The following is a 25,618-nucleotide window of genomic DNA, read 5'->3' on the forward strand; positions in this document are numbered from 1 at the left end:
CAAGACTAAGTCTGTAAAATTAAAAACACGAATTGGGAAGCTCATCACATCCTCAGCCAACTCTTGGGAGATCCGACCAACGTGGCACCACACAGCTCAACAACATATCCAATGTACTCATTTTTAATTTATGGTGCAGCTTAGGAGACTGGAGGCAGAAAGGGAATAGGTGACCACCAGGCAGTCCAAGAGAACTAGGCAGGTAGTGCTCGAGCCCCCTGGGGTCCCGCTCATCAATCTATTTTCTATTTTGGATCCAGATGGGGGCATTGGTTCCTCGAAGGAGTTCAGTCAGAGCCATGTTTGTGGCGCCACAGGCGGCTCTTCCACAGGAAGGGCGGAAGAGCAGTAGTGATAAAGGATTCGTTAATTAGGGGGACAGACAGGTATTTCTGTGGCCACAGACATGACTCCAGGATGCTATGTTGCCTCCCTGGTGCCAAAGTCAAGGATGTCACGGAGCAGCTGCAGAACAATCTTCTGGGGGAGGGTGATCAACCAGAGGTTGTGGTCCACGTTGGTACCAATGACTTAGATAGGAAAGGGGATGAGGTCCTGAAAGCAGATTTCAGGGAGTTGGAAAGAAATTAAAAAGCAGGACCTCTAAAGCAGTAATCTCAGATTACTCCCAGTCTCATGTGCAAGTGAGTATAGAAATAGGAGAACTAAGTGATTAAGCACGTGGCTGGAAAGCTGGTGTAAGAGTGAGGGCATCAGGTTTCTGAGGCATTGGGACCAGTTCTGGGGGAGGTGGGATCTGTACAAGCCTAGTGGTGTACACCTGAACAGGACAGGGACAAATATGGGGCTTGCGGGGTGATTTTCTAGTGCTGTTCTAAACTAGATAGGCAGGGGGATGGGAACCTGAGGGCAAATTCAGAGCAGGGAATGGGAGTTAGAAAATTAGTGAGTGACTCTGAAAGACAGAAGAAGCACAGGTTAAAAAGTGTACAGCACAGGAATTTGGCAGTGTTAAAAGGTATATATGTAAATATAAGGAGTATAGCAAATATCCTGATGAGCTAAAGGCACAGATAGACACATGGCAGCATGATGTCATTGCTATAACGGAACCTTGGCTTAAAGGGCAAAAATGGCAGCTCAACAGTCCTGGTATAGAGTTTACAGGCAGGATAGAGAGGGGGATAAAAAAGGTGGGGGTGTTGCATTATTGGTTAAACAATTACAGCCATGAGGGGGGATAACATACTAAATGAACCAGCAAATGAGGCCATATAGGTTGAGCTCAGAAATAAAAAAGGGGCAGCCACACTACTAGGAGTGTACTATAGACCCCCAACTAGTGGAAGGGAGTTAGAAGAGCAAATATGTAGGCAAATTTCTGAGTGCAAAAACAATAGGGCAGTAACAGTTGGAGACTTCAACTACCCTAATATCAATTGGGAGACGAATAGTCCAAGCGGCACAAAATTCTTGAACTGCATTTAAGAGAACTTTTTTAGCCAGCATATAACAAACCCAGGGGCGCAATTCTAGATTTAGTCTTAGAAAATGAAGCTGGGCAAGTGGATGCAGTAGCAGTGAGGGACCATTTTGGAGATAGTGACCATAATACAGTTAGGTTTAGCATCATTATGGAAAAGGACAAAGATAAAACAGAAGTTAAAGTTCTAAATTGCGGTAAGACAAATTTTACAAAGTTGAGAGGTGAAATGGTGAAAGTGGGCTGGATACAGATACTAGAAGGGAAAACAGAGTCAAATCAGTGGGAGGCATTCAAAAATGAGATTCTACAGGCACAATGTAGACATGTCCCTACAAAAAAAGGGTGGTACTGCTGAATCTAGAGCCCCCTGGTTATCCAGAAGCATGCAGGGCAAGATAGAACAGAAAAAGAAAGCTTATGACAGTCACAAAAAGCTTAACACTGCAGAAAGTCTAGAGGAGTATAAAAAGTACAGGGTGAAGTAAAAAAAGAAATTGGGAAAGCAAAGAGTGTATGAAAAAATTTTGGCAGGTAAAATCAAAGAAAACCCAAAGGTGTACAGCACATTAAGAGCAAGAGAATAACTAAGGAAAGGGTAGGGCCTATCAGAGATGTACATGGTAGCTTATGTGTTGATGCTGAAGATGTGGGCAGGGTTCTCAATCAGTACTTTTTCTCTGTCTTCACTGAAAGGGGTGATGCAGACATTCTAGTTAAAGAGGAGTGTGAAATATTAGATACAACAAGCCTAATGAGAGAGGAAGTACTGGAGGGATTGACACCCTTGAAGGTGGATAAATCACTAGGATTATATCCCAGGCCAATAAAGGAAGCCAGGGAGGAAATATCAGAGGAAATATCAGATCTCCTGAGGATCATTTTCCAATCCTCACTCAAAACAGGTGAGGTACAGAGGATTGGAAATCTGCAAATGTTGTACTAATATTTAAAAAGGGTGTGAGGGATAGGCCAGAAAATTATAGGACTGTCGGTCTGACTTCAGTGGTGGGAAAATTATTGGGAGCCAATCCTGAGACACAGAATAAACTGTCACTTAGAAAAGTACAGATTGATTAGGGATAGTCAGCATGGTTTTGTTGGAGGAAGATCATATCTGTAAGGAAGATATCTTTTTATTTTTGTTGGACTGTTGTAAAGAACATATCTTTTTATTTTCTGTTGGACTGTGGATTAGAATTACAATGGCTGCAGTTTAAAGGTCATGTCCACTGGAACAGGATAAGAGATATATACAATGTCGCAATCCTGGAAAAAAGTGTGACATGAAAGACAGGGTGGTGCCAGAAAGGAGTCCTGGGCCAAGGGAGCTGCCTGACAACAGCATTTTAATTGGCTCCTGACCAGGGTTTTGTGTGGTAGCAATGCAGCAGAAAGCTCCTGGCCTGCAAAGAGAAAACATCTAAAATTGAATTTCCTCATATCTCTATAACCTGCTCTCTCTCTGAGGAAACCCCTGTAAAAAGGAAAAGGAGAAAACCACTGTTAGAGACATTGAAAAACAAGTTCTCAACCAGTGAACTAAATACTGAAAGTGCTGGAAGACCACCTCGTGTCATCAACAAGAACTGAAAGGAATTTGGAAGACATCAATCAAAATTAACTCATCGAATCCTGTACTCTGCATTGGCGCTATTGAACTGTTTTATCCCACCCTTAAAATCCATGTTTTGTGTGTCTTATGTGTCTTATGTGTATCAGGATTAAGGAGGAGTAGAGTTTAAGTTATAGGGTTAGAAATGAGCAGTTCATATTTCTTTCTTTTGTCACCGGTTAACGACAATTTGTTCAATAAACAGTTATTTACTTATCAAGTTTACAAACCTAGTGCTCGTAATCTGTTAACCTAAATTAAACAGTTAGGTAGAATTGGGGCAATCTAGTGGTTTGGTCAAACTTTTCACATTTGTCGCGGCTCAGGGAACAGTGGAGCATATATATTACCCCAGTGAATCGTGACATATCATACTAACTTAACAGAATTTTTGAGGAAGTAACAAGGAGGACTGATGAGGCTAGTGCAGTGGATACATGGATTTTAGTAAGGCATTTGACAAGGCTCCACAAGGCAGACTGGTCGATGGATGTTTTTACGAATGGAAAGCGGTTTCCAGTGGCGTTCCACAGGACTCAGTGTTGGGGCCTTTGCTGTTTGTTGTATATATTAATGATTTCGACTTAAGCGTAGGAGGCATGAAATTTGCAGATGACACAAAAATTGGCCACGTATTTCATAGTGAAGAGGATAGCTGTTGTCTCCAGAATTATATCAATGGTTTCGTTGGGTAGGCAGAACAGTGGCAAATGGAATTCAATCCAGAAAAGAGCAGGGTAATGCATTTGGGGCAAACAAAGTAAGGAATACTCAATAAACAGGAGGATATTGAGAGGGGTTGAGGAAGTAAGAGACCTTGGAGTGCATGTCCACAGGTCCCTGAAGGTGGAGGACAGGTGGATGAAGCGGTAAAGAAAGCATATGGAATACTTCCCTTTATTGGGCAAGGTATTGAATACAAAAGCAGGGATGTAATACTGGAACTGTATAAAACGCTGGTTAGGCCACAGTTGAAGTTGTGTACACAGTTCTGGTCACCACATTACAGAAAAGGCATAACTGCTTTGGAGAGTGTACAGAGCAGATTTATAAGAATGTTGTCAGAGCTTGTCAATTGCAGCTATGAGGAAAGATTGGATGGGCTAGGGTTGTTTTCCTTAGAACAGAGGGGACTGAGGGGTGACCTGTGAGGTGGACAAAATTATGAGGGGCCTAGATAGGGTAGACAGTAAGGACCCATTTCTCCTAGCTGAGGGGTCATTACCAGGGGGCATAGGTTTAAGATGATTAATAGAAGGATTAGAGGGGACATGAGGAGAAGCTTTTTCACTTGGGCATGCTGGGCATCTTGAATTAAGTGCCTGAATTGGTGGTTGAAGCCCAAATGCTCAACTCATTTAAAAGGTACTTGGATCTGCACCTGAAGTGCTGTAACCTGCAAGGCTACAGACCAGGTGCTATAAAATGGGATTAAATGAGTGGCTAGTTTCTTTTTTTCTCTCTTTTTTAGCTGGCGCAGACACGATGGGCTGAATAGCCTCCTTCTGCACCCTAACTTTTCTATGGTGGCTGTAGTTGTACATTCCCACCTTAGTTGCACAATCTTTTCAGTTGTCAAAGATGGGCCATGAGTTCAATCTATTTGAGGCATGATGGAATAAACTATTTTTTAAGTATTCTATAGCAAGAAGGATATACTTGTATTTAAAGCTAAGTATAATTATTATTTTAAACAGGTAATGTGAACAGAAACAAGTGGTAAGGAAAGGAGCACTGAGAAGCAAATGTGTTGATTTAAAAGTTCAGGGAACTTCGGGGCCTACCTAATTACTTTAGGACCGGAGGACCAAACTCACAACAACCAGGCCAAAATTTGAAAAGCTTCAAATCATATGGATGTTCTTTCGTTAAGTCACTTTAGTTCTTTGAGAGAGTGCTGGATGAAGCATTTCATTCCAACAAAGAATGACTGAAAACCAGTTCCATCCTGCAAATGATGCAGCACCATCTCAAACCCAACAAAATAGCATTGATAACTGGCACAAACATGTCTGTGGTCCAAATTTGGAGGCAAGTGGACAAGCTAATGCAGATTTTAAAAAAATATATAGATAAGACAATTACATCAAGCAACTGAAATAATCATTATTCCAGCAGCAAACTAAATATTGAATGCCTTTGTGAAAACGCTTCACATACGTTGCTAAAAGCTGACAAAAATCAGATCCTGGCAATAAAACTCATCTGTTTAAAGTTATTTATGTGAAAAGCTCTTGTTTTTTCATTTTTCATTTGTAATTTTTAACTTAGAGGGAACATGATACATCATACACATTAGAAGACAGACAGGTATTTAAAGTTTAGTACAACATGAAACACAGACAATACTTTAAACAAGAGCAAGCATACATTTCACAAAGTTCTACTCCAGCAAATTTTGATTTTGCTTAAAATCACAACAATGCTTTGTGCAGTAGTTACAATGTAAAATATCAAACTGTGGTGATTCTATTTCATTCATAACAAAAGTGAGCACGTGAGCTGTGTTTACATTGACTTGTATCTTCTTCCTTAATTCCACTTTACTGCACCAGAAAATGAGGAAACCAGTGTCCATATGACTTTACTAACCACATGACCACCATAAGCCACATTAACATTGGAGCTGGTGGTCAAGCTCCCCTACAGATCTAGGTTTTGTTTGCTTTGCTAATGCGCACTTGAGTGAGCAAACCAGAACAAAACAAAAATGGTTCATGAAATTAGATGGAAATGAACTTCAAAATTCAAAATCAAATTTAAATGCATAGGCACTCAGGTACTTTTGAAATTCTGAATGTGCAGATGTGAAATTAGTGGTTCTACTCGATGTAAATCCGTGGATAAATTTATAAAGATTGCAAAATGAGGGAATAAAATCGTTATATTTTCCTTGATTTTACAAACATAGGGTTTTAAATAGCATACACCAGATACAAATTTTAAATTATTTGTATTTCTCATCATTTCATACACATTAACCCAATGTGAAATAAAAAGTCTTAGAATTCTCTCACTGGATGTGCACCATGCCAAATCATTTGACCTAATTATGGTCACACATGAAGCTTTTAAGACTTGTATGTGTCGACGAAACCATTTCTATGTGCTTAAGTTTTCTCCAAAAAATCTGCAATAAATTGGGAATTGCTGCACATTGGTGTAGCAACTGGATCACTTAATTTTAATCTATTAAATGGATAAAAAAATTCAGAAAATGCATTAAAAACACACCTGAAACAATTACCTTACAGAGAAAAATAAGTCATGTAGTTAATAATGACAGTCTCACCCCTCATGCTGTAATAAAGAGAACTCCTTTGCACTTGTATTTTTTTTCTTCCCAATGTTAATGTTATTGCTTTAACTAGATACACGATAATGGTCTTTTCCGCTCCAGCGTATTTCTTTCTTCAACATACAGCAGTAATGCACTAAGGGTTATTGTCCCTAAACAATGTTTACTCTAAACTAAAACTGGAACCTCAATTGTTTATTTTTATAAGCAATTACAGGATGTAACATCACTGGCAGAGCCAGCATTTAATGCCCATCATTAATTGCCCTTGAGAAGGTGATGGCTTCTTGACAACTGAGTGGGTTGCTTGGTCATTTCAGAGGCAGTTAAAAGTTAAGGCTGTTGCTATGGGTCTGGAGTCACATAAAGGTCAGGCCAGGTAAGGACAACAGATTTCCTTCCCTAAAGGGCATCAGTGGACTTTTATGACAATCCAGTAGTTTTGTGGTCATCGTTACCAAGACTAGCTTTTTATTCCAGATTTATTTAATCAGCCAAATTTAAAATGCCCTGTTGTTGTGGTGGAACTTGAACTCATGCTGCCTGATCATTGATTCGGGTCTCTGAATTACTTGTCCAATTGTATAACCATTATGCTATCATCCCCAGTTAAAAACCATTGCGCACAATCACTGAAAACAGTTGTGCTCCCATTACCTGTGTTAGATTATGTAAAAGAATTTTCCTTTGTTTGGACTAATAGTTTGGCAACATTGCTTCTGTCAGCAAGATCAGCTGGCGCCTCAGCATTTGCTCTACCAGCCGATCTGGCAGCTCATGACTGTAGCCATCAGTCTGCACTCAGACTCTAGAAAACCAGCCAAAAAGATTAAAGACTGTATTTGCTCACCTTCAGTGAATCTGTCGGCACCATACCTGAGCAGTATGGGAGTGTGTGTGTGTTGGCTTAGATGCTCACCACTGAAGCTTTGATTGGTGCTTTGGCTGACTGTCCTAGATTTATTGCAGAAGTGATGAGCATGAGGGAGCCAAGGTTTCATTTGACGGAGTAAGTGTTGCAGCGCCAACAGCTGCTTTGGCAACAAAAAAAAGAGGTAGGGCTGGCAGGGAGAACTGCAGCATTGTTGTTAGGGAGGACAGTGTATTTATAAGCACCTTTAATACAGTAAAATATCTGCAGGTGCTTTACCAATAACCCCTGTGCTCATGTGTTATCAACCAAAATTTGACAGCACCACGTACGGAGATATTAGGCAGATGACAAAAAGGTAGGTTTTAAGGAGCATCTTAAAGGAGAAAAGAGGTGTAGGGAGAAATTCCAAAGTTCAGGGCCTAGAGGACTGAAGGCTCAGCAGCCAACAGCAGATTAAAATTGGGAATGTTCAAGAGGCCAGAATTAGAGCAGCACAGATATCTAAGGGTTTTAAGGCTAAAGGGGATTAGAGAAAGAGAGAAGGGTGAGGGCCATGGAGGGATTTGAACATGAGGATGAGAATTTAAAAAGACACTGCTTAACCTGAAGCCATTGTAGACCAGTCAGCACAGAGGGTATAAGCGTACGGGTCTTAGTACAAATTAAGACAGGACAGCAGAGTTCTGGATGATCTCAAGTTTACAGAGCGTAAAAATGGGAGGGCGGCCAGGGGTGCCTTGGAATAGTCAAGCTTAGAGTAATAAAGGCATGGATAAGAGAGGTGGGCGGGGGAAGCAGCTCAATCAAAGGTCAACAAAAATAACACTACCATTTGGAGACTCATCTATTATGGGAGGTCTTTTAGATTCATCCTCCATAATTAACTCCCAGCTAGGATGCAACTGCCATATGCTTATATATTACAAAGGCTGCATATGATCAAAAGATGGAATGGAGTGAAGATGACCCTTTAGCACATTTGATTTCATCCTTCCAGAACACTAATCTTTCCACTGTCTCATTGCAGCACCTAACTCTTTCTGAAATGCAACCAGTATCTTGACTGCAACCACTCTTTCCTGCCAACTTGCCCCAATTGTTAATCACCCTTTGAAAGAAGCACTTTAACCTTTGTCCTAAATTTGCCCTGCATAGACTTGAGCCAGACAAAATATTGTTTGCAGTTTCCTTTTCCTAAGTCATTACGTATCTTGTACATCTTGGTAAAGGTCCCCTCTGATACTTGTTAGAATTAACCTAAAATGGAATAAAATTACAATTCTGTACAACTGTCAACTTTTAACTAACAGCTAGTTTGTACTGAATGTTGTTCAGTTAAGTTAAAGTAGTCAAATATTTTCTAAGTACCTGAGGTGGAGTGGGTGTGGAGCTTGGCCTCACTACAGGTGGCGTAGGGTTTCTGCTTCCACCTCCTCCTGACAATATTTCTTCAGTGATGTCCTTGCCTCCCTGGTTTGGATCACGGATTCTAATCTGCAGAAGAGAAATCAACTCAGTATTAAATTGTTGCAGCCTGATCATCATTTGCAACACTATGTTTTTAACATTTTGACTTTCTAAATGACACTGAAATGTTTCTTAAGATCTAGAAAATGTAATTTCTCCAGCTTTAATGGCAAGAAAGTACCCCAAAGAGCTTTCTTCTTAAAAAATATTCTACAAGCTGTTTTTTTAAAAATTAAGTGCAGAACTTAAATGTCTTCCAATGTTAATAGCGTGAGGCACTTGGGAATATACCATTAAAAACAGTTTCAACATTATGGGCACGACTTAAACTGGCTATACAAATAATAAGAAGCCACACTATTAAACAAATAGAAACATAAATTAATTGCTGCAGTACAAAGGACCTGAAACATTACTGGATTAGCTTTCTCCAATGGAGGTTGAGATCAGTATGAGCTAAATGCCATGTATTATCTCATTAGATAGAGATTAGCCAAACTAGTTCTGCTATTGATATAAAAACAGTGTATGTAAAGTTGAAGCAAGGGAAGGTTGAAGATGCCCAACCACTCCTGGCATGTCTGTCTTCAATTGGCCTTCGTCTTAGGTTTCCAAACAGGTAACAATGTGTTAATTAAGTTAGGAAGATTTTGTGAGCATGAGGAAGAAGAACAGGAATGAGCACACACAAGAGACAAAGAGCTACAAAGGCACTTTAAACGGGGTTGTTCAAAACCAAAAGCAAGTGTTGGTGGATGCTCCAGGCTTGGTAAGGAGAGTTTTACTACAGTCAGGAGCATTGCATGCTTTTAAGAGATCGGGCTATTGCTGCTGTAATTGTACATCAGCATGTGTTCTGCATGCATCCTACTTGTTTTAAGTTCTGGCAATAAATTTAGTTAGTTAATCTGGAATCTAATCCTAGCTCTAATGCATTGCGTTAATATGTTGCCCTCCGGAATTGTTTGAAGAGAAATAAAATGCAGCTAGCACTGGTGATCTAGGATTCAGAGTTCTAAAGAATATGAACTCTTTGCAGTGGTAGGAAACTGCAGATTTGCAGCTTCTGGTTCACCGAGCATGTACAGTCCATTCATGTGAAATGTGTTGAGAGGTTTGCAAGAGCGAACAACTGAACACTTACCACAAAATTACATCAGGCTGGCATCAGCAAATTCTACTGGCCCTTACCCTGACAAAATCGTCACCACCAAAAGAGTTCTCTCAATTTGAACACCAATTTTCAAATGATTTAAAACCTGCAGAGTAAAATTCATAATCATGGAATTCCCCTTCTGCACTGCCTTTATGGGAAGTGAAAACTCTTCCACTGTATTGGAACCCTATCCCAACTCCCGAGACCCCTTCCTCAGTGGTATTCACATCAACTTTCAACAACAGGACAGAAATAACATTAACGTATGTTATGACCACAGCCAATGTTAATTGCTGCACAAACTTGGCTTATGGGCCATACCCTTTATTTTTGTATTCTGAAAACGAGAAGACGATGTAATGATCCCAGCAGCAAGAAGTCCACTAACACTTTTGGGATTAAAAGTATAAGTTTTATTAACAAGAATAAAAGAAAACTTAAGCACACAGGATTAGTTACACAGTTAAAGTTCATCTTATAACATTTTTCCCCTAAAAGACTCTACTTCGTCAGATCCACAAGTAAACACCTTCTAGGCAACACTCCCTTATAGATGTTTAAGTATAGAAATCCAGTAATATTACTCAAGGCAAACTGTTGTAACTTTAATAGAGGTATACAACATGGACTCTCTCCCACTCTGCTGTGGAAATCCAAATCTCAGAACAAAACTGCTTGTTGCAGCCTAAGACTTTTCTGGCTTGACTGGATGGCTGATTCAAACTGCATTCTCTTCCAGCCCAGAGCTCCAGCTCCCAACTCAGCTCCAGTTCAACAGCACAACAGCTCAAATAGCTATGTTAAGCTCTCCACTGTAATTCTAATATACCATTTTCCCCTTTCAACTCAAGCTCCATTGTTTTCACACACACAGAAAAAGCTGGAAAAACTCAGCATGTCTAACAGTATCTGTGGAGAGAAAAACAGAGTTAACGTTTTGAGTCTGTATGACACTTCTTCAGAGCGTTGAGTCATAGATGCTGTGAGAGCTCCTGAGTTTTTCCAGAATTTTCTGTTTTTGTTTCAGATTTATAGCATCCGCAGTATTTTGCTTTTATCCACTGTTTTCACACCTCTTTGAAACTCAAATCCTTGCAAATATAAAATCTTTCATGTCTCTATTGTGTCTTTGTTTGCGGGTCAATAAAATATAATATCCCCACTTCTGTTTACCTATGGAACTCCTGCAAGATGCAAGCACTTTTCTTGTCACCTCTGACTTCCCTTTGATATTCAAACAAACTCAACTTATCTAAAAATGCATATTTTAGATCTAAATGATTCACTTGTACCTCAAACCTAACACCTCCATCCTTTTCATGTTTCAAACCCCCTAGACAACCTGTCTCCTATTAGTCTTGCCCAGCTTAATTAAATCATACACACAGACACAAACACACAACCTTCTTCACAGAATAACACAATATTCCCCAAAGATATTTTTTAAAAATAACATCCATTTCTCACACATAACTGTAAACAAAGATGCAGCATTAAATAGTCTACAGTAGGCCAGGATTCACATCTTGAACAATATACAGCTTATTTTATTCCAGAATCAAGCTTACAAAATCATACAATCTTAAGAACTATCCCCAGTGTAATAATGTGTACATCTTCAGGGTGTCAAAGGATCAAGGATGGCAAGAATTTGGTCTCTTCCAAATTAGTATTGCTTTGACCCCTGGACATGTCCACAGCCTAAGTGGGCCCAAACTCCCCCTAAACAGAAGATCTTAAGAGATGGAGTGTATTTATTGTAATCCTTCTGGATTCCTATTCTGTACTGAGCACTGTTCTTTTCATTTATTCTCAGGGTGTGCGTGACATTTGCAAGGTGGGTATTGTCCATCTATAATTGCCATGAGAAGATAATGGTAAATCTTCTCCTTGAATTGTGGTCATGGTAATAGGTAGGGAATTCCAGCCTATTCATTTAGCAGTGAGAAGGGAACAGTCATATGAGCCCAAGCCAGGAAGTGTGTGTGAATTAGGAAAGAATTTGTAGATGATGGCTCTTGCCCTTTCTGGTGGCAGGGTCACAAGGGTTACAAAGATGGTGTTAAAATAACCTTAGTCATTTGCTGTCGTGCATCCTGTAGATAGTTTGTACTGCAGTCACAACGTGCCAGTGTTAAAGGAGGTGGATGTCAAGACATTGGATGGGCCACCAATCAAGTGAATTGATCTTGCTCTGGATAATGTCAAGCTTTAAGTGCTGTTGTAGCTGCACCCATCCAATGAACATTGCACCTTACTCATGATTAGGCTTGTGGATGGAAGATTTGAGGGGTCAGGAGGTTGGCCACTCGTTGTGGAGTATCCAGTCTCTGCCCTGTTGTACCCATGGTGCTGATATGGCTAGTCCAGTTAAGCTGCCGGTGAATGATGATACCAAAAATGTTGATGGTGGAGCACTGAAGATCAGGGGAGATGGTTGGGATTTTGCCTTTGAGATGGCCCAGTATCTGGCATTAATGTGGCACAAATGTCCTGCTGTAAGCTGCTGTGGGTGGATCCATTAACAAGAGTTACGAATGGAATGAAGCACTGCAATAGTCAGGTGACATCATTGCCTGATCCCCTTCTGGGAGTAGGAAGATAGTTGTTGAAGTTAGTTTGCCGATGATGCAGTTCTGAAGTCTTGCAATGATATTCAGGGGCTGCAATGAATAACTTTAAGCAGCCACCCACATCTTCCTGCCAGGTCTGGATAGCCGTTGGAAATGTTTCCGTCTGATGCCCACTGATCTGTGCTGGGGCTCCTTTGTTCACAGAATCGAAGCCGGTTGGTGAAGTCAAAACCAAGACAAAGAACTTTTCTTTACCAAGAGAGTTTATTGACTTTGTTCAGTCTCATAGCTTTCCTCCCACCCCCAGTGTCCTAGCTGTCCCCTATCTATGTGTAATTAATGTATCTTAACAATATAATTAACATACTATTAACATCCTTTGTGCCCTACTAGATGAATGCTATCTTGATATTGGAGGCAGCTATTCTCACTTCTCCTCTGTCACTCAGTTTATCTGGATAAAGTGTGTGGCGGGATAAAAAGCAAACCAACTGGCAGAACCCAACAGATGAGAGAGAGCAGGTTAATGAGTAGGTATCACTTCCTGACCTAGATCTATCCCTCACAGATACTGATATCATCACAAAAATTAGGTGATTACACTTTTTAAATGTTCCCAAATTGTGGGCAGAAGCCAGCAAACTCTCATTGCCATGTCTGTGCTGCCTCTACTATGCTAGTAAGAAATGGACAGGTTTCTTGAACAAAATGACAGGTGAAGACTATAGGGCAAGTGAATGCTTTCAAATTGACAAATTCAGCCTACATCAACTGCATATTAAAATCTTCACAGTGAACACCAGACACAACTAAATAGCTGAACAATTTTCCCAGAGACGTGTCAAGATAGTCCCTATTGGTGTGTTATGAATTAAACCTTAATTCCACGCATCTGCACACATTCAGGTCACCGATAGAAAGCAGAAAGGGAGCAGCACATGAACTTGTCATACCGTTTTCTTTTCCCTCTTTGTTGGAGGTGGTGGCGGTTGTGTAGGCACTATCAAAGGTGCAGACGGCGAATACACAGGTTGACTGTAATAGGATGGTGCTGGTAAAAGAAAAAGCACATTAGAACTCATCAAAATTGCAGAGCAAAGATGATGGAAGGAACTTTCAGACTTTCTAAATTTCACATGCTTTACAAAACACAGCATATTTTGGTTTTAAGTTGTCACTAGCAATTCAACAGCAGAGTCCTCTGGATGCACAGAGCTCAGGTGTCTGTTCACATCAAGGTGACACCGAAATCAAACATGCAATGCTGGGATGCCCACTGCCAAAGTGGATAAGGGGCACAAAGCAGAATGCTGCATCATCAGGGCCCCAGGGCTTTGTGATTAAATAGGCATGGAAACTATCCCAGCCACAGAATGAGAAGCAGGCTGTTTGTATCTGGTGCCCCGCAGTATTTCTTCCATTCTTACTCTTGTTATGACATGGCAGGTGATGTGTGCCAGGCGAACCAAATCCACAAGGGAAATTTGGCCACACTATCGCAACAGTTTTGCGATTTGTATTTATTACGAGAAGATTTGGGCGCTGAATTCAGAAGTAACAAGTCCCTTTAGAGATTTCAAAAATTAAATTAAAACATTAACAAAAGGTTTCAAGCACATACATAAGATCACAGTTACTTAATACTACAACAAATCCCAAAATTCCTAATTAACCTGACCCCCAACTACACACCCCCTTTAAGACAACAATCCTAAATAATTTTTAAATTTAAAAAGCAAGCCAGCAAGTTACCACAACACCCACTTGACAGTGGACTTCCAAAGGTTTTTCTCCAACTTTAGTTACTGGACACAGCAGACTTTTGCAAAAATGGCTAGAGTCTTCTTCAAGGCTGTTTCACACACTCCTATTAGATCTTACATGGCCCCACAACATCACCTTCCTTCCTTGTTTGTATATGTTTCACTCTCTTTAATCTGTAAATTCCACTGTTTCATATGTCTTTGGAAATGTACTTTTCCCACACTACAAAAATCTTTCATGTTGCCGATATGGTCAGTAGCTTTTGAGAACAATAAACATAATCACCTTGACTTATTTGTTAGTTGTAAGCATCCTACCATTGAAATCCAAACAACTTCACTTATCTAAAAATGCAAACTTCCTTCACACCTCATATGCTAGGACCTCATCCATTTTTACTCATTAGCATTTTAAATGCCTTTTACCCCCAACTTCTTTTGATAATTTCAAGTTTGCAGTCTACCTGACTCTAATTTAAATAAATCACACAGACAGAACCATTTACACTCACACCCATAAACCTATTTTATAAAAAACCACAATAATATTATGAAAAATATTATAGTTTCATGACACTCTGGTGTGCTGTTACATGGGTTGCTGTTTTGTCTTTCCTAAAAAGGGGTCAGTGCAGCACATGTGCCAGTTGCGTAAGTGCAAAAAATGAGCTAGGGGCAGAGTGTGGGTAAAACTACAGCAATAACTTATGAACTAATGAATGCAAAGGTCAGTAATCTTTGGTTGGTGTCTCCCCAGTGCACACGTGCAGTACGGTTATATTGTTGCATAAGTCTATTTTTAATTAACACTCTGGCTGCTCGTGCTGCTGACCAGAGAATGGGTTAGCTGGTTGCTGAAGGCACTGAGTGATGGTTGGAGGGTAGTTGTTGCAGATAGGTTGGACTGCTGCAGCAGTCTCTGGGTCAGCTCCTGCTCTCCCTCTCACTGGAGACTCAAAGTTTGTAGTTCGAATGCCATTATCTAAACCTATGTGCTTTTCTTTAAAATAAAAGACAAAATTGCTGCTGTCACACTTCTTTAAAAACATAATTGTATAAGCCATTTGGTAAAATGTCATGGAATCTACATTCTCTTGCCACGTTATTTGGTGGGGTTGGTCACAGAAATTGGCTTTGGGGTGCTATACAGTTCATGGGGCCTTGAAAATAATGCATAAAAAGTAAGATAAGACTACAAAAACTGTTTTTGGGACAAGACAGCTACAGGTGCAAGCAAAGCAATCACAGCTCCGGGTTAATTAGGGCAACAGCACAAAATGATGAGAATGCAGGACAAAAGACATAGGATATGCCTGCTAATTAGTGAACAGGTTTAGGGGAAAACAAGCTAATATAAAAAGAATCATGGGGCAATACTGAAACCCATCTCTGAACATATCTTACTGCTCCTCATCCTTACACTTAGTTATTTTCTTTTTGCTGGATTCACCATACATTAAGTGAAACCTTCCTTAATTTATACCACAATCACATTCCACTATTAAAAAACTACACAACAGCAGTACAAAAAAAGTATTTGAGATCCAGTCACATGATAACACCCACCCATTTTTCTGCCCTGTAAAGCAATGCAGGGCATTTTTTCATGTTAAACTGGAATGGCCGAATCTTTCTTCCTGTAACTTATTTACTCACTTTCCACGCTAATTATTTTCTTTCTCTTCATTCAACTGTCTTCCCTCATCAACAGCCATTCTTAAAGCAGGAGAAGAAATCAGCCTACAGACTTGCCAGACTAATCCAGGTGGAGTTCTAACAGTGGACGTGAAGGATAACCCAATATTATTTACAAAGTAGTGCCGAAAATCTTTGTTTCTTCTATGTTTCTACAATCCATTGAGCATGAAAAGACCTTCTCACTTTGATCAGTAGGTCCACAGCAGTCAAAGCTCAGATCAGAGTTCTAAGTATTACAGACATCACTGATCAACTCCTACAGCTCACTACTTGCCACAGCCTTTTTATCTTGTATTAAACTGCAAATAGTAACCACCATATGTGAGGACACTATACTGCCAGATTCATAAGGATCAATGAGCACAGGAAATCAAGAGATGCTGTCTGCATTACCAGTAGGGCACTGAACCAGTGATTGCCATTTCAACATAAATTGCATACAGGGAGACTGGCCACATCAGTGGCTGTATATAACTGATCACCTTCACACAATGATGCAACTTACAGGATTTTCTAAACCCTGGCGCCTAGCCGCAACAGTTCATTCTTTGCAAGTCTGACCTTTGAACCTTCCTGACACAGCCAGCTGATGCATGGCAACGTATTCTCACAGATACCAGCTCCAAGTCAAGCAACGTGCCAGAAATACAGCTTTAGATAGCCCTCACCACCACAGCACTTTCAGCCGTGTATGCTCATTATACAGAGCCTAAAATTAAAGCTAAGAATGTTCAGCCTGTATTTTGTTTTCACGGAAAGTAGTTAATTAATATTCAAAAATGGCTCTTACAAAACAGTTTTACCCAAAAGGTTCACTGAGTAAATGTACGGTGTGCAGTCAAATAGACCAAAGGTTTGATTCCTGGTCTTTGCTAAGTTAGCCAACCACAATGAAGGCAACAGTGAGGCATTTGGTCTTTTTGTCCCCGAGTTATAGCAACAAAGGCATCGTGGGGTAGCAGAGAAGACAGGGGAAAAATAATCCTGCCAATATTTGCCATTTAGTCTTAGATGAAAAATAGCTACTTGAGCATGATACAAAAGAGTTGCCAGTACTTGTGAAATTATACCCTTATATTCAAGTCACCATTGCCAAGATAAAATGAGACCATTTAGACGAGGGAGGCTTAAGGAACTGAATTGCAACTACAGATTTCAAATTAGCTCACATTTTGCTCACAGTGACACCCACTTTATACTTAAACACAGCAGACTGATCAAGGTAATGTTTGCAAACAACTGCCCAAGAGATCTGCAATTACTGCTCATCTTTCAGAAAAGAAAATTGTTTCAGGTCTTCATTCTCAGTGGGAAATTCTATAGTTGGCTTCAGCAATTGACTCAATAGAGATTCTGCACATCAGCATCTTTCTTAGCCCTAGCAACTGTGATATGCCTAGCAAGAAGCATACAGTATTGCAGCAGATTTTTTTTCCTACTAATTTATGGGGCGTAAGTATTTCTGGTATCCCTTAAGGTGGGATGGGCTGCCTTCTTAAACAGCTGCAGTCTATGCAGCAAAGGTGCTTCCACAGCGTAGGTAGGGAGTTCTGGGATTGACAGTGAGGGGAACTTGCTGGTGGTAATGTTTCCATGCATCTGTTGACCGTTGCCTTACAGGTGGTAGAGGTCACAGGTTTGGTAGATGGCTTAGTGAGTTGGTGCAGTGCATCTTGTAGACCATACACATGGCAGCCAAGGTGGGATAGGGTGTCAATCAAATGGGTTGCTTTACCCTGGATGGTGTTGAGCTTCGAGTATTGTTGGAGCTGCACTCAGCCAGGCAAGTGGAAAGTATTCCATCTCCTGACCTGAGCTTTAAGGATAGTAGATAGACTTTGGGGAAACTAGGTGCTGAGTCACTTGCCGCAGAATATCTAGCCTCTGAGCTGCTCTTGTCGCCACAGCATTTATGTGGCAGCTCCAGTTAACTTTCTGGTCAATGGTGACCACCACATTGGTGGTGGAGGATTTAGACAATGGTAATGCTGTTGAATGTTTTGATCCTTGGTTCGATTCGCTCTTGTTGAATGTGACAAGCAAGAATGCTGCCTGCATGCAGCAAGGACATGGACTGGATTGCTTCCTTATCTGAAGAGTTGCAAATGGAACTGAATACAATTATCAGCAAACATCTCAACTTTTGACCTTGTTATGGATGGAAAATTATTGATGATGGAGCTGAAGTTGGTTGGGCCTCTAACACTATCCTGAGAAATTCCTGAAGAAATGTCCTGAGACCGAGATATCAGCCTCCAACAATAAAGCCATCTTGCTTTGTGCTAAATGTGACTCTAGCATGGCTCCATGTGGTGGTGTATTCACCCAGTTTCAACATTATCTGGTTAACAATTAGGGCTGGGAGGAGGCCCTGGAGAAACTGACAGCTCACAGTTTACATCAGTTGATCCACTCCCTGTTGAGAAACGACAATAAAGCCCCAGGTTTTTGCTTGGAAGGATAATGTCGGAACACAATGTGGTTTTTGCAGTTTGAGAATTTTGGGAAAGGAAGTAGGAGAATAATTAATGTTGCAAGTACGCTAACCTTTGCAATTAGCAATCTTGAGAACATAACAGCATTTAGGGCCCTAACTGCATAGAGTAACTCATTCAGTCCATTTGAATGGCTAGCTTTGTATATATTTATTTATAATATTGTATCTGGGTGAAAATATATCTAGGTGATGTAGAGCTGCAGTGTTGCAATCGCTTTAACCTCTCAGTACCACAGCAACCTCACTAAAACTGATCAAATGCCACTGACTACGCTTGCACAAACCCGCAAATTCCATCACCACCACCCCCCCACCCTGCAACCTCCCAAAACATATCAGATCCCAGAACCATCGTTGTAACACCATTATTGATTGGCTTTTTTTCATCATGAAAGCAGCCAATCACATGTTACAAAAACACTATTTCAGTGGCAACAAAACTGCCATGACACTTCTCACGCATCCTACATTGTGCTCCTAAAAACAAAAGCGTGTTCTAGCCTGGCTTTGGTGATAGCACTGTCACCTGTGGTTGAGGGAGTTGTGTGTTTGCACTCCATTTCAGGAGCTGTAGCTCACATTCCAGTGCAGCCATGAGAGATTGCTGCACTGTTGAAGCTACTGTCTTTCGGATAAGACTTTAAATTAAGGCCCCATATACAATATAGTACTATAATTATTAGGTTATAGTACTAGTAATTCAGAGGTTGTGTTCTTAAATCCTGTCATGGCAATGAGAGCTTAGAAATTTTAAAAAAAGCTTGTATCAGTAAAAGTGACCTGAGACTATTGGACTATATGAAAACCCAACTGGTTCACTAATGCCCTTTAGGGCAGGAAATTTGATGCCCTTATCCAGTCTGGCTGCATGTGACTCCAGGCCCACACAAACATGGCTGACTCTTAACTGTCTTCTGAAGTGCCTGAGCAAGCTACTCCATTGTTTCAAACCACTAAATAAGTAAAATAAAACTGAAAGAACCACTCCAACTATGACCAAGGCATCCAATCAGAATTTAAAGGCACACTGAGCCCACTTATTCAGCACCACCCTATATTCCACCATACGGTTATATTCCACCATACGGTTACATTCCAAAATTCATCTAGACTTTCTGACAACCAGCTGTCTCTGGAGTCAGACCAGAGAACAAGAAAAAAGTAAAGGTCAAACTAAAGAGAGAAAAATAATGTTGACAAAAGCCTGAAGAGGGGAAAGAGGAAGATAAGCAAGGAAAGAAAGCAAAAAAGAGGAATGGAAAAGGAGGCACAGTCAGGTATCCACACAACATTTAAGGCAAATTATTGTGGAGTGAACTGAAGCACCAAGAACGGGCTAATGTAAAGAATTTTCCATCTCTGCCTTCGGATACTTTCAAATTTCTGCAGTACTTCTATTAGTCCTGAAAATATCAAAGCTACATAAACATTCTTTGGCAAATTATCTACTAGAAGTCCACTGCTTAAGCAATGAAATAACTGTATACGTTAAATGGTATAAAATAACTTCCTCACTGCTCTTTCTGGTACAAGAAGAATCAACCAAGAGAAAGCGAACTAATCCCAATATTAAAGAATCATGCAGTGCAAGTGAGAAAAACCATTTTGGAAGAAAATTACAAAAGATGCTGCAAATTATGTAAAATAGTTTGCATTAATACAGCGATCCAAGTTACATGGTCATGGGTTTACAAAAATCGAGGTTTGGAGTGAAGTGCCTGGGGCCTAATATGCTGTGACTTGAAAGTTAAAATCACCTCCACATGTCCCCAAATTCCACCTTTATGTCCAGTAGTGACATGCCAAGCTTAGGCCCAGTGCTTGGTGGGTTAACACCTTCTCTCTCTTTCTCTGACTGGAAGCAGGAGCTAGAAGCAGGTCACTCGTAATTTCAAGTGAAAAAAGAGACAAGTGTTGAAGAGGAGAAAGGAAATATACGACTAATCTATATCATTGGATGAAACCCTACAATGCTTTTCCTCAATAATTTGCTTAAAATATACATGCCTATCTATAAATATATCAAAAAAGAAAGCGACTTTATTTTTAAAACTCACCACACAGTGGCTGAACTCCTGATTGGGGCCACCCTCTGCGCCTTGTTTCTGAGGCTAGGCATGAAACAGAACATAAATTTGTTTAGCCTCGGGTCCCAACATTCCCTGCTGCTCATTGCTTAGCCAAGGCTAAGCAAAGAAAGATCACATTTCAGCACCTGGCCTTGGAAATGTGGCAAGAGTGGCAGTGATGATTCCAGCAACTATTGGGTGAATCTTTTTTAAATAGCATTTTACTTAAAAATATTGACTGTATATATTTCAGACAAATACTCAAAAGATAGATAATTATCTTCCCTCTGCTGTCTTAGTTTGAGGTTTCACCAATGGTACTGGCACTGTCTGGGATCAAGGCACATATCCACCTATCTGACCTCAGTGCAGGATCCAACGAACCTGGGTCAGGTCAATTGTGGGGGGTGCCAGACACAGAACAAAGTAATTAACAAACAGGGAGTAAACATAAGAAATCAAAGAGACTGGCTGATTCGGTATAAGTGGATGGTATAACATTATTACCACATAATAACTGTATCAGGTGTCTCAGGCAGGTCTCACTGCCACTGAGCTTGCAATTATGATGATAGCATCACTTCCATAACAGAAGTCCAAAATTAAATCAGGACTACAAAAATTTTGCCATGGGCATCAACAGATAATTCCACATATCCTTTCAAAACTTTTTTGAGATGATTCTTAAGAGGCAGGAATAACAGTCTTATACTTTTCCCATCCATTATAGTTGAGAGAAAATTTACTTTCTTGTCCTGGACTAGTTACAATTTAGATCTGTAAATATTAGAAAAGGATTTTTTTTGGTTGAGATCAAGGCCTGGATTTTTTTCACCGTACTTGGGTCTCTGCCAACTGTTAGGAGCTGGACAAAAGAATCACTGGGCAATTACGACCATTGTCTTTGCTTCATCGTATGAAATACCTACTACATTAACGGATGGAGGATCATAGGCAATAGTACATTCAACCCGATCTGGCAATCATCCTATGTCTCCAACATTATGCAGATTTGAGCTGTGCATAAAAAGTAATCAGGGAAAGTGAGGCCAGCTCCCCAGTTGTCAGGTGGATGCAGGGCTGCAGTTTTCTCAATATACCATTGTTAGCACACCCAAATGCATCAGTGAATGATATTTCTTTGATCCCTGTGGGCTGTCAATGGGTCACCAGCTACCTCTTAATGGTGAGGATTTTCCCCATGAACAGTAAATACAGGACAGTGGCAGAGAGGTCACTAGTCTCCATTAGAAACCTGCTTTCCTGGGGTGGTATGATTAAATGTGTCTCAACTAAGATAACCAGCTTGACCAGTGTGGAAGCTTCTCATGACAGTAGCTACTTTTAGGTCAAGTTGAAGACTTTTAATTCTACTAGTTTATTCGGTTGCACAATACAAAAGAGTTCTACTGTTAATTAGAAAAAATGCACAACAAAACTTGTGTAACCTTTGGAACTAATGGTTTAATGAATTAGAGTGGGAAAGAATACAAATCCTTCCAGGACTGCTAACTAGATTTCTAACATTCAGCACGGCCCATTTCACTTTTGCCCTGCATCAGAGATTGTATCAATCTTCATTTTTATTCAGAGTTTTCATCTGAACCAAAGAAAACCCTTTCCTTCAATATATATTTCAACCTTTGAAGGTTGCCTTCCATTACCAAAATGGAAGGAATTCTAACTAAGTTTTAAAATTTAAATAAAAACTAGAAAAGATAGATAAATTAGATTAAATAGGAGGGATATAAGGCAGCCAGAGATTAGGGAAGAGCATGACAGAGTAAGCAGAAATAATGCTTAATAAAAACTAAATGCATCAAATGCAGATCTGACATTCGAAGGGTTATTTTTACTCTGCTCCCAACATTTGACAAGTTTTATTAGTAAAATTTGATTCTTCCCCTGGCATCACAACATAATCCCTGGGAGACAGGAATTTTCCTAGACTTGCTGTTAGTTTAAGGATTATAAGATCTTGGAACAATTCTCTATCCGAATGCTGATAAATATTTGGACCCAAAGGCTTCTATCAGTTTCAGGTTCTTCATCTCAGCTTAGATCGTGCTAGAAAATCAACCAAATATGCTTTAAAATTGAATAAAAATTACAAAAGCTAAGGCATACACTGTTCTATATCATTTCAGTTCAGATATACAAGGGTATTTACGAACCCACAGAAAACTGGACTATTTTGTTTGGTTCTGCTGAAATAAGCGGTCCATGTACTTCCTAGTAAATGGGAATGAGTTAAATACTAATCTAATTTTGGATTTCAGCTGACTGAGAAGCAGTTCAAATCTTTCACCTGTTACCTGAACCTTTCTGGTATCATTAGTTTGAAAGTCACAAAGGTATTAATTATCCTCCCCAGAGCATTTTTGTGAATTGATTTCCTACGAATAATCTCAATAGCTCACAGTGATTAGGTCACAAGCAATCTTATACTGTGGATGCCACACACTGGATGCACTGGGCAGTGGTGCAAGGACAGGCAGCTGATGCTGGTAAAAATCAATACGAAATAAAATCAACCTGTAAAATTCATAATACAGATTAGTACAAAAAAAAACACCTTGGCATGATTCAAGACTGAAATTGCTTGAAAAAGAACATCTGCCTAAATGATTTGATTGCCTGGCTACCTTTACAGATATCCATTATTCACCACAGTGCTCACTGAAAGTGCTATTGGAGAACCACACCAGACACTGTGGTTTACTGAAAATTAAATAATCAAACAGCAGATCATGTAACTCACTAGCAGCAATGAGACATCTAAGTGATTTTGCCTTACGTATCACTGTACACCTTTATTTGCTTGTGAGATTAGAATATTTCAGCTGGCAGTAGTATAGCAGATGTCACATTACGTTTACTGAACATTGACAAATAGCAGTGTAGCTTTTAAAATATTCTGCAGAAACTGCAGAAATTATCTTCAGAAGGCAGTGGAATGTGCAATTACAAATCTTGTGCACAAAGTACATGTCTTTACAGCAAATCCTGATTAACTGTGTAAGGACACTTTTAAAAGTCTACGGGATAGTGTAAATTGCACAAAAAAATTTAAAATGCATATGCTCTCCAGTCTTCTCAAAATAATGCTGAGTGCAAAAGCAATCTAAAAGACGAATTCTGCTACGAAAACACAGAAAAAATAGCACTTGAAACAATATAGTTTAATGATGTATGAGTATGCTGCTTGTGCAACACTCTTGTTGCTCTCACCAGTGTCACTAGTGACAGACATGTAACCACTAGTACTTCACCACAGTGGTATAACTCAAAACCCTTGCTACAGGCTCTCAATGAAGTTATGAATTCAAATCTCACTATGGAAGATTATGAAATAAAATACAATGAATCTGGTCATTTGTGGGCTGGCACTTGAGAAAAAAAAATTATGAAAGCTGCTGAATTTGTGCAAAAATTTAACTGGTCCACTGCCACATGAGGGCTGCTGGACATGTGACTGCAGTTAAATGGTTGACATTTAAGGCCCTCTCGAAGTGGTCATGTATAAAATGATTGCAGAAAGATGCCAATACTCTTAGGGTAACGAGGGATGGCAATAAATGCGGCCTCAACAGCAAAGTCCAATCAGCTTAACAAATAAAAATCCAATTTGAAAAGGGAAAATTGACAGCCCACACCAAGGGAAAAGGGAAAATCCATTTTAATTTTACAAAGGCAGAACAACAATCAGTCTTACTCCTGACTTTCACTTTTTCAATACAAAGTTTGGAAGGTACAGTTACAAAATAAGTATTCCTGAGGTACATTTATTCAACTTGTTTTCACAACACACTAGAATGTTTTAAACAATAACAGGGATACACAGAAATGCAAAAACATGTTTAAATGCAATTAATTGAATGAGCCAGAAATAAAAGCAGAACATTCATTGTTATTTAAAAGATAAATGCAAGCACCGTTAGTGACTTAACACTTACCATATGTAGTGAAGTCACCGGGACCTGGCCCAGAATAGAATGGGCCAGGAGGTGGCTGGACAGAATACTGCTGGGGAGGCCCCATGTATGGAGTTGCACTGGGGCGGAACTGTCACAAAAGCAAAAAGAAAAATCAGTTTTAGCACACAAGTCATACTTTTATAATTTTGAACTCTGCAGCCCTGAAAAACAGGTGGCAACTAAGTTTTTGGAAAAAACATATTGTAGCATTACTTGAAACAACTGCAGGCCTATTTGTTACTGCAAGCCTACGTTCCTTTGTAACAGGCATAACACTCAATAGTATTTTGAAGCCAAAGTCCACAAATCCACAATGGCATTATATAAAAACCTTGAGCTAAAGATAGCCACTTAGTGGTACACAACTTGAATATGGCTGAAAAGAGAGACTAAGTTTTTTGCCTTGCACTCAAGGCAACTGATAACAAGAATGCCAAATTTCAAACAATCATAACAATTTATATCAGGAGAAATGGGTACTGATTGGTTGGCAAGTCAACTCTGAGTGGTCAAGGTGTCGCCACGGAGAAACAAATGGGGAACTATAAGCTCCCCAAGCTCCAGAGGCTTGGACATATTCTTTTTGTTTGCAGAGAACAGGTCCCTGAAATGAATATATTTCAAGCGTAAATGAATCACGTTATGAGCTCAACTGATTATCTTAAAATGGTCATTAGTTTGGCAATTCGCGCTTTCAGGAATGCTCAGCAAGTGCTGCCTAATCACCAAATCACATCTAACAGTGGATATTGTGAGCCTTGAATTCCTATACTGCGCATATTTCCAATTCATAGATGATACGATTACGAGCTTTGAATCTGCAGCTGCATGTAAGGATTTCCTTATACACGTCAATATGCTCCATCTTGCATTTAAATTCACTTTTGAGATGTCAACCAGTCAAACATGGTCTCTTTTATTGACGTGCTAATTAAGAAATCTGTTCATGGGTTCTTCACTACCGTCTATCGTAAGTCTACCGTCACTGGTCAATATACATGTTGGGATTCTTGTAGCTCCACACGCTATAAGATTTGCCTCATCAGCAATCTTGTAAATACAGCTCAGCATTTTGCTCACCTTGCAAGCTTGATGCAGAAATAGAGTGCATCAAAGCTATCTTGGGAGGCAATGGCTAACCTGATCAGGTCATTGTTTGCTGTGTATCGTGCAAACTTGCAAATGGG

General features: G+C 39.9%; 1 protein-coding gene across 27 annotated transcripts in view; it reads right to left on the bottom strand.

The window, feature by feature from the left end:
- LOC144690603 (eukaryotic translation initiation factor 4 gamma 3-like) overlaps positions 1-25,618 on the bottom strand; it is a 347,183-nt gene that overhangs the window by 147,949 nt on the left and 173,616 nt on the right. For 19 of the 27 annotated variants that reach the window (XM_078558257.1, XM_078558258.1, XM_078558255.1 and 16 more), the window contains 4 exons: positions 24,411-24,519; positions 20,443-20,496; positions 13,381-13,478; positions 8,600-8,725 (listed from right to left, as the gene is read on the bottom strand). In XM_078558257.1, the coding sequence (XP_078414383.1) occupies positions 8,600-8,725; positions 13,381-13,478; positions 20,443-20,496; positions 24,411-24,519 (387 nt within the window). The remainder of the gene's footprint in view (positions 1-8,599; positions 8,726-13,380; positions 13,479-20,442; positions 20,497-24,410; positions 24,520-25,618) is intronic. The other 8 variants (XM_078558271.1, XM_078558260.1, XM_078558259.1 and 5 more) reach the window with 1 other exon arrangement.

Source organism: Cetorhinus maximus, chromosome 15 (genome assembly GCF_964194155.1).
Source record: "Cetorhinus maximus chromosome 15, sCetMax3.hap1.1, whole genome shotgun sequence".
Taxonomy (NCBI): domain Eukaryota; kingdom Metazoa; phylum Chordata; class Chondrichthyes; order Lamniformes; family Cetorhinidae; genus Cetorhinus; species Cetorhinus maximus.